This window comes from Microtus ochrogaster, chromosome 15 (genome assembly GCF_000317375.1).
Source record: "Microtus ochrogaster isolate Prairie Vole_2 chromosome 15, MicOch1.0, whole genome shotgun sequence".
Taxonomy (NCBI): domain Eukaryota; kingdom Metazoa; phylum Chordata; class Mammalia; order Rodentia; family Cricetidae; genus Microtus; species Microtus ochrogaster.
This window is the reverse complement of record NC_022017.1, coordinates 43,781,854-43,791,761: the sequence shown is the minus strand read 5'-3', so window position 1 is coordinate 43,791,761 and position 9,908 is coordinate 43,781,854. Positions and strand designations below refer to the sequence as shown.

The window sequence follows — 9,908 nt, the reverse complement described above, 5'->3', positions numbered from 1 at the left end:
ACTGTCTCTAACTCCAGCTCCAGGAGATCTGACACCTTCACACCAATGCACATAAAATAAACTGTTTAAAAAAGAATATTATTCTGGATTATTCTTGTGAATCCTAAATCCAGTTATAAGTGCCCAAGTAAACAACAATCAATTCAAGCTCTGAGACTTCAAGAGAACCTTGTTAGAGAGACTTAAGAACTGAAATTCAGGAGATACAGATTCAAATAGTCTTGCATGAGTGTTCCAAACGAAATAGGTAAAATAGGAGCATTTATGGGTCAGAAGTGCTGATTTATTGCAAAGCAGCAAACACTTGTAAGATGCTTCTGTTGGAGGCTGGAGAGATGACTCAGTTGTTAAAAGCCCTGGCTGCTAAGAGGTTCTTTCTGAATTCAATTCCTAGCAACCACGTGGTAGTTTACAACCATCCAAAATGAGATCTGGTGCCCTCTTCTGGCCTGCAGGCAAACGTGCAGGCAGAACACTGAATACATAAATTTTTTTTTTTTTTTTTGGTTTTTCGAGACAGGGTTTCTCTGTGGTTTTGGGCCTGTCCTGGAACTAGCTCTTATAGACCAGGCTGGTCTCGAACTCACAGAGATCCGCCTGCCTCTGCCTCCCGAGTGCTGAGATTAAAGGCGTGCGCCACCACCGCCCGGCTATAAATACTTCTTAAAACAGAGAAGCATCTACTGAAGCTGAGGAAGGGCAGGAGCTATGTGGCAGGAGGTGCTATGTGACCTATCAGCAATAAGAAGAAAATATATACATACACCTAATACCTCTTGAGCAAAGTTTCTGGAAAGACACCTTAAGTCTCAAGAGCAGTAGGCTCATCAGACGACTTTAGCCCAAAGCTATGACTATAGCCAAAGGTCATCTTCCCAGGCAGTAGGCTCAGTGGGGCAGCCCAAGATCTGCTTCATTACAGACGTTTTTACTCTATTTTGAAAACCTCATTTAATTTCTATTTTATTATGATTTTTCCATTTATTTTCACACATGAGAAAAGTACAGAGAGATTTACAACAAGCAGAAGGTGGGTATCCCAGACAACGAAGAAAATCTCTGTTGACAGACTCTTGACACTGAATGCTGAGAGAATATATTTCTGTTGTTTTATACACTAAATGTGGGACAATTTGATCTGAAACGAATTCTCAACTTTGTACAGCACTGAAGTGTTATTTAAATTGCTAAGTTTCTCTCTGTAAATTAAGTTAGTATGCTAAGCACGCAGGAGAGCCACGCATGGTAAGCACTCGATAAACAGTAAGTGAATTTTGCAAGAAAAAAAAAGATTTCCGATGTCAATGTATCTGGTTCTTGACAGCTTTGCTTTTCTAGATTGTAACTGTAGACTGGAAACCATAATATGGGAGTTTCTTGTAAATTTATACAATTAAATCACGATGACTATGGCAAAAAGAACAGAATATTTAGCTAGGAGGTTCTGCGGAGCCTAGTTCTAGGAAAGGAACTCTGTAAATTCTCAGCATACTTGTCTTTTTGCTTCTGCATTAGTTGTTTCTATAAATCCCTTATTCTCTAAACGCGATTTAGAACGGAATGCAGGAGGCAGGCGCTCTCACGAGAAAAACACTTCCGTTGTCTATTTGAGCCTAGAGGCAGCCAGAGAGCAGGTTACAAGTTTCGTCTTCAGAAAACTACGACTACCAGAAGCCTTTGGGTCTCAGGCTTGGAAGACGCCTCAAAAAGGGGTAGAGTCCAGGAAAAATGTCGTTGGCCCATCCCATTGTCCTGAGTGGAGGGACCACCAGGGCGGATGTGGACGATATGCATTCTGATTGGCTGTAGCTAGAAAGGGTGTCCGCCGTGGGGGTTGGTACTGTCCTCGGGGGGGCGGAGACCTCGCTGTGGCCGCTCGAATTTCCCGGGTTGGGCGCGCGGAGCCTGCCGGGAAGCTCTCGGGACGGTTACCCACCCGGCCAGCAGTGGTCCCGAGTGGGGTTTCGACATGCAGAGCACTGACCTGGGCAACAAGGAGAGCGGCAAGATATGGCACCGCAAGCCTTCGCCGGCCACTCACGACGGGTGAGGCCGCGGGCTGTGGGGACCGTCGAGGGGGCGGGTCTGCGGGAGGCTGAGTGGGGAAGCGTGGCGGTGGGGTGCCGGCTCCGGGGTTCTGACTCTGGCCCCGCGCTGCATCCCTGGGTTGGGACCTCAGGAGGAGCAAGTAGCTCCGGAAGCCGTTTAGGTTGCAGATGCGTCCCAGGTTCTGGTCCTGGGTCCCAGGGAGCGGGAGGCAGGAGGAGGCTCTTCGATTTATGCAAAAAGAGTTTGCAGTTCTGCTAAGTGCCAGACTCCTCCTGCTTTGGCTTATTAATGACTGTTCCAACCGGGAAGAGACTCCAGGAGGTGATGGGAGCAAAGAAGGCATTGCACACCTATCGCTCCTAAAGCCGAAGCTCGCCATCCTCAGCCATGCACACATCTGTAATGTTGAGAGCCTAGTGTAGGCTGAGCACCGTGGAACGGTGCTGGAACAAACCTAAGTTCTGCAGTTTGCACGGAGAAGTGTGTATTGCTGGGGCTGTCAACTATGCGGGGGCCTTCTACAGCGCCTGCGCTTGTTTTTATTCTGTTTAGAGCTGGCCGCCGGGTTTGAGATCCGGCCTCCCGTGTTGCGTCAGAGGGAGTCTTTGCCCCAGTGATATATTTGTTTGGTTTCCCATGGTGCATGTCTTAGTGTTTCTGACTCCCTAGGCTTGCACGGACTTCGTGGTATCACTTTGGGTTCAAGTCTCGAGGTTTTTTACTCCAGAGACTTTTCTGTTTATCTTTTAGTTGCTCCCCCAGAAATCAAAATATGTGTCTTTGTAGGCTGAAAACGCAGTTAAAAGTGTTGGGTCAGCCACTTACTTAACCACCTAGCGACTTTGGTTTCTGGTGGTTGTCCACCCTTTCTTTATTAATGCGATTGACCCACCAACCTATTGAATAAAAAATATGGTCAATAATGGAGATTCTTCAGCGTTCTCATTTCCAAACGTGGAGTTTGTTTAGTAGCACACTCTGCCTCTGGCTTCTCTAAAACGTCTGAGAATTGTAGCCAACCTACCATTTCTTGCTGTTACAATCTAGATACAATCTTGCTGCTGCATATCTAGGTAGGTATGTAAGATGGAAAAACAAAGAACTGGTTATTTATTAATGTGCTTCTATGAAAATACAGCTTTCTTTTGCTTCATTTAAATTAGTGGTTCTCAACCTGTGGGTCAAACGGACCTTTCACGAGGTTCACCTAAGATCATTGGAAAACACAGTAGATATTTACGTTATGATTCATAACAGTAGCAAATTTAGTTATGAAGTAGCAATGAAAGTTATTTTATGGTTGGGGTCCCCATGACTTGAGGAACTGTATTAAAGGGTCACAGCATTAGGAAGGTTAAGAACCACTGATTTAAACCAATTGCTGGGCCAGGGAGCTGGTTAGGTAGGTAAAGATGCTTGCTGCACACATCTGGCTGCCTAAATTTAATCCCCAGAGTTCACGTATTCCAGCTTCCCGCCTGCTGCTGTGTTAAACACACCGACTAAAAGCAACTTAGGACAGGAAAGGGTTTATTCGGCTTATGTTTCCAGATCATAGACCATCACTGAATGAAGTCAGGACAGGAACGTAAAACAGAAGCTACGAAGGAGCACTGCTTGCTGGCCGGCTCTCTGGGTTAGGCTCAGGTAGCTTATTTGAAATACAGCTGAGGACTCCCTGCCCGGGGAATGGTGCCACCCAATCAAGTCAGTCCCCTGCAGACCTGCCACAGACCAGTCTTATCAAACCCTTCCTCAGCCGAGGCTTTGCTCTCAGATGACCTAGGCTTGTGTCAGGTGGACAAGTAAAACTAGCAGGGGTGCGCACAACTCTGCAGAGTTGTCTTCAACCTCCACGTGTGCTGCATGGCACACACACCCTGCACGTTGGCAATAATTACATTTGTCAAATAAAAAAATATTGCCGTGAGTTGAGAGAGACAAAGATGAGTCAGAAGATTTGTGAAGTAGCTCCAGGTTTGTCAGCTGTATCCTCAGAGCAGGAAATCAGCCCTAGTCACACTTAGTCACACTCTGGTAGCCTGAGCACTGCCCTTGGTGACCTAGTTGCATTTGCTCTACCATTATTTTGCACTTGTTGTTTGGTTTCGTTTGTTTCATTACATTTATTTGTTTGTTGTATTGCATGCCACAGTATGCATGTGGCAGAGGACAGCTTTGGGGAGATTCTCACCTCCCACCATGAATGAGGGTCCTGGGGTTTGAACTCTGGTCGTTAGGCTTGGCAGCAAGCACCTTTACTGGCTGGGCCATCACAACAGCCTGGCTTTCGGTTTTTGAAACAAGGTCTCACTTTTAAGCCCAGGCTTTGCTGGAACTTGTGATCCTTCTGCCTTGGGCCTTCAGAGTGCTGGGATTTAAGGTCCTTACCATCATTCATTTTTTTTCTTTTTTTTTTTTTTTCTCTCTTAATTTTTATCTTATTTTGTGGGGGAGGTTACCAGGACAGGAAAATGAACGGAATGGAAATGCATGATTTGAAAGACACAAAGAATAAATAAAAAAGAAAGTTAAAAAATGAGCATTGTGGGGCTGGAGAGATGGCTCAGCCTTTAAGAGCACTGCCTGCTCTTCCCGAGGTCTTGAGTTCAGTTCCCAGCAACTGCATGGTGGCTCACAACCATTTGTAATGAGATCTGGCGCCGTCTTCTGGCCTTCGAGTGTATATGCAGATAGAACACTGTATACAAAATAAATAAATCTTTTTTTTAAAAAAAAAAAAGAGCATTGTAAGAATTTTTCTATGTCCCCAGTCAATCTAAAAAGCTATATATTTAGATAAACATGCAGAAAAATAACTTTTTTCACCGCTGAGTATTCAGCCTAGGGCCTTGTATGTATTAGGTAAGTGCTTCACCAACGAGCTACATAATACTCAATCCTTGATGAAAATACGTAATATATATATCAGTTTATCACACTTCCATAAGGTCTTTTTTTAAATGAGATTTAATTTGTATTAAAACTCTCCTACAAGAGGCTGGAGAGATGGCTCAGGGCTTAAGTGCATTGGCTGCTTTTACGGAGATCCAGGTTTAATTCCAGGTATGCACTTGGTAGCTCACAACCATCTGTAACTCCAGTCCCAGGGGAATCTAGCACCCTCTTCTGGCATCTGCAGGCATGCATGAGCAGGGTGCTCAGACATAGATTCAGTCCAAAGACCCATACACATAAAACAATTTTTGTTTTTTGTTTTGTTTTTCAAGACAGGGTTTCTCTGTAGCTTTGAGGCCTGTCCTGGCACTCGTTCTGTAGACCAGGCTGGTCTCGAACTCACAGAGATCCGCCTGCCTCTGCCTCCCAAGTGCTGGGATTAAAGGCGTGCGCCACCAATGCCCAGCTTAGTAAAACAGTTCCTAAGAGAGTCAAAAGATAAAGTCTCCCTGATAAATACTATTGTTGAAATAAAGAAGGGAGTGCTGGCCAGAGGCACAGAAGGCAAGGGAGTTTGCCACCAAGCTTGACCTCTTGAGCTTAAAGGAGAGCACTGATTCTTACAAACTGTCCTGTGACCGCTACATACATGTGCACACTCATGCATGCTCATGGACACACACACACACAATTTTAAACAGGAAGGGATTGTACTGGTTCAAGACCAGAATGAGTTGGCAAGCTTTGTTCTAGAGAAAAGATCTCACTGTGTGGCCCAAGGTGCCTTCAAGGCCTCTGCTTCCACCCCCACCCCCCACCCCAGTCCTGGATTATAGGTGTGCACCACTGTGCAACCCAACCCTGTGTGTGTGTGTGTGTGTGTATCATTTTGTGCAAGCTTTTTCTTATATGTTTGGTGCACTTGTAGATGTCATTTCTCTCTCTCTGTCATGTGGGCCTGGGGGAATCAAACTCAGGTCACCAGGCGTGATAGCAAGTGGCTCTGCCCACTGAGCCATCGCTCTGGCCCTGTGCTGTAGGTTTTATAAACAGTTTTTTGGCAACTATGACACAAGAATCCTCAAAAAATAGTAAATTTAAACAAATATTGCTATACATCCTTCACAAAGTTTGCCCATGAACGTAGTGTATGATTGTTAACAACTATGCCAAATAGAAAAGTAGAGTAGGAGAAAGTGATCCATGTTCCTGTTCTCTGCACACACCTAGCAGTGTTTATATGTGTGTGTCTTTTTTCCCATTTTTTTGTACACCTTTTCTTCTGCATTTTTATTTTAATTGTATGTTTGTGCTTGAATTTATATATGAGCAATTTAAAGCCATGGTTAATATGTTTGAATTTTCACATAACTTTAACACATGCTATGTGTTTCTATGCAATAATATTGAAGAGTAAGCTTCATTTCTTACCATTTGAGAAGTGTGATTCATGGGGATTATGAAGAAGCAATTCAAAGCACTCCACAAGCGTGGTGAGAGTGTGTTGCATGGTGAAGTCAGGTGTCTGAATGCAGTGAAGAGCAGGTAGTCCTCACAGTACACCCGCTAGGGGATTGTGTAGTCTCTTAGAGGTGGAGACACAGCTCATTTAAGTCATTTTGGAGCATTTTATATTACAGAACAAACTCTTAGACCTTGCTGCCTTTTCACCATAACACATACTGTTTGTATGTTTATCTGTGAATGACAGGAGGACAGGAACCTTGTCTATCAGTTATTCCTAGTGTCTGGTTTCTTCAGTTCTGACAGTAAGTCTTAGGATAATTAATGAATAAATGAATGCTAGCTTTCATAATGAATGGCTTTCTGAACTGTTTAGAAGTCGTTATAAGACGGACTCTGGGAAGCATAGGCAGGCAGGAAGCCCTCATAGAACCCTATGTGTAAAAGCTGGTATGTGATGTAGAATGTAACATTTAGATTGATGTGTTTTGGCAGAATTATAGTGAACATCGTTCACAGCACTTCTGAATACCATCCAAAAGTTTTGCGGTTTTTGAATGTGGCTTTTGATGGCTTGGGCGATTCCTTTATTGCTGGGGACCACCAGGGAAACATCTATGCTTTTGACTTGCATGGAAACAGGTAAGCAGGTGCTTTTGGTATGGACCTTTCCATTTAGGAAGTTACTGACCGTTGACTAGTTCGTTACCTACCACTGATTTACAGAGCACTACTGAGTTCTTGGGAAGCTACTGTCAGCCCTGATGAAGGATGGAGGAAAGGAGGAATAAAGATTTTACAAAGTCTCATCATGTCCCGGGTTGGCCTTGACTTTCTGTAGTCCTGCCTCACCTCCCCATTGCTGGCAGCCACCATCCTGACTGCTTGTTTTTTCCTTTCATTAAAAAGAAATTATATTGTATTTTATTTATTTTATGTGTGTCTGTATGTGTGTGCATGCAGGTCGTGCCACAGCTTGCATGCACAGGTCAAAGGATAACTAGCACAAGTTAACTAGCATGCCTTCCACCGTGCGGGTCCCAGGGACTGAAATTGGCCCGTCAGTCATTACGGCACGCACCTTTACCCACTGAGGAATCGTGCCAGCTCTGCTTGCTTTTTTCTTTTATTTAAATTTTTTATTGTTGCTAATTTATTGTTAAGTTCTGGTACTTCACTGGGCAATTTAGAAACTTGATTTCCCTTGAACGGTTTTGTTGTGGTGTATAGATCTAAGAACCACAAAGAATTAACACTGTCCTCCTTGCTCTTCCATTTAGTGCAGAAGCAACTAAGTAGGCTCGGTCTCTTAAGTATCCATGCCACGAGGCAAGGTGGGAAGGGAATCACTGCAACAGTCTTCTTATTGTCCAACACAGTGGTCTCTGCAGCTTCTTGTATATAAAGACTAAATACTTCCCTCCCCTCCTCTCCTAGGCCTCAAATTAGAGCTCTGCTGTTTTACCCACCTCCCTGATCCTTTTATCCCTGTCTTCTGGCCTCAGCCAGTGCCTACCCTGTACTTTGTGTTGCTCAGGCACCTGCCCTGGGATTGTCCTTCTGTGCTCTCTTAATAATTTCATCCCCAGCAGAGTCTTGAGTGTTTACATGACCAGATACTATGTACATGCTATAAACTCAGATTTTACTTCTGGAAATTACTCAGTGCTTCGCTTTCTGATAACCACTAGCTGCCTGCAGCTCTTGAGCCTTCAGAAAGTGACTAGAAAGATTCTGAGTGTAATGCTGGCATACACATTGGAGTTTAAAGCCTTAGTGTAAAAAAGAAAATTTGATTATTCAGGTTTTGGATATTAAAATTAGTTGTATCTTTTTCATTACTGTGACATAGCTCCTAGAAAATTTTGCATTACACATATGGCCCATGTAATGTATTATTTGGGGGGAGGGGAACAGCATGGCTCTAAATGTTGTCCAGGGCCTTTGTATTCAACATCTTTAAGATCAGATTTAAGATTCCCTATTCTCAGGCTCATGCCCTTTTCCCTTTGCTCGGAAGCTTAATATTTTATAAATGAAATTCTAATTGTGTGCCAAGCTCTTGTAAGAACTACTGTGTATTATTTCATTTGATCACAACAAACTCTTAGGATTCCTGTTCTTGTCTTTCTTTTACACTTGAGAAACTCTGATTCCTTCTCTTCCCCCATGGTTAATGCATCCCAGGTCTCTTTTGGCTTGACGTAGCCTCCTCTGTGTCCCTTCCACTGTGTGATTGTCTCTCTGGCTGATGTCTTCTCACGTGGCGCTCACAGTGACCTTTCTTCTCAGTCCCTCTGTCTGTCGATTGCCATTGCTTCTGTAAACATCTTCCCAAAGACATGGCCGATTGTAATTCTGCTTTGCTGAATTTACAGAGGCTTAACAATGGCTTCCCAATTATGGCAGTAGACTGAGAATCCTAGCCCCGGCATTTTCACACGATAGGAATGCCTTCATCGTTCACAGTGGGTCTCTCAGCCCTTCCTATCTGTTTTGGGCCCACCATTTCCTAGGTCTCATTTTGTGCTCCAAGGACTCCACCATTGTAAAGTTTATGATCACCAGTGGAATTTCTGATCCTAATGCAGCTGTTTCTTAATAGGTTTGCTCTTGTTCAGCGAACAGCACAAGCTTGCACAGCTCTGGCCTTTGATCTTCGCAGGAAGTCTGAGTTCCTTGTGGCATTAGCTGACTATTCCATTAAATGTTTTGATACAGGTAAGAAGTTTGTCTTTTGAAGCAGAATAAAATGTAGGCTAACAGACTGCCCTTACCCGTCTGTGTAGTCTCAGGAACAGTCGGATCAAGAACATTCTCACTTCATAGCCACAGTCTGGGGTCCAAGGGCCATTCCTGCTTCAGGTTAGCTGCTTCCAGAGTCAGGGTTTCTAATAACCTTCTAGAAAACTCAGGGGAACTTAGGAAAGCATTGTACATGTGACTGACTGCAGTCTTATATAGCACATACATTAGAGCCAGCCAGTGGGAGAGATGCATAGGGTAGGATCTGGGAGGCTTCTAAAAGGATGTGTCTGTCGTCTTCAGTGATGAGTTCCCAGCATCAGCATGCCTTGACTTTGCCAGTTCTCGCGGAGGCAGGCAGTTTCCTCGAATTTTCATTGAGGCTCCTTCACACAGACTGACCTGACTGAATTATTGCACATGTGTGAATGTGAGGGCAGTCTGACGGTGACATCTCTCACCCCATTACTGCCAGGGTGGAAGCATTGCCTGTGTGGATGAATTCCTTTTCCAGTTCTCCTGCCCTCCTGATGCTCAGTCTGCTAATGTTGCTGGTCTTTGTGGTGAGACCAGCCCCAACTCTGAGGCCTTAACAGAAGCCATTTATTTGTAACTGAAGGACGACTGAGTAACGAAGATATTTCTATCATGTGGGAAACCCCAGGAGTTCAAAGATTACTTCCCATGAATATGGACAAAAATGAGACCTCTCTTTTTTTTTTTTTTTTTTTTTTTTTTTTTTTTTTGTTTTT

At 44.0% G+C, this 9,908-nt stretch overlaps 1 protein-coding gene across 2 annotated transcripts in view; it reads left to right on the top strand.

Moving 5' to 3' along the window:
* The first annotated feature begins 1,969 nt into the window (after nucleotides 1-1,969).
* Tbc1d31 (TBC1 domain family member 31) overlaps nucleotides 1,970-9,908 on the top strand; it is a 46,522-nt gene continuing 38,583 nt past the window's right edge. The window contains exons 1-3 of one of the 2 annotated variants that reach the window (XM_005354589.3): nucleotides 1,970-2,046; nucleotides 6,907-7,053; nucleotides 9,017-9,132. In XM_005354589.3, the coding sequence (XP_005354646.1) occupies nucleotides 1,970-2,046; nucleotides 6,907-7,053; nucleotides 9,017-9,132 (340 nt within the window). Of the gene's footprint in view, nucleotides 2,047-6,906; nucleotides 7,054-9,016; nucleotides 9,133-9,908 lie in introns of those variants that run through there. The other variant, XM_026782782.1, reaches the window with a different exon arrangement.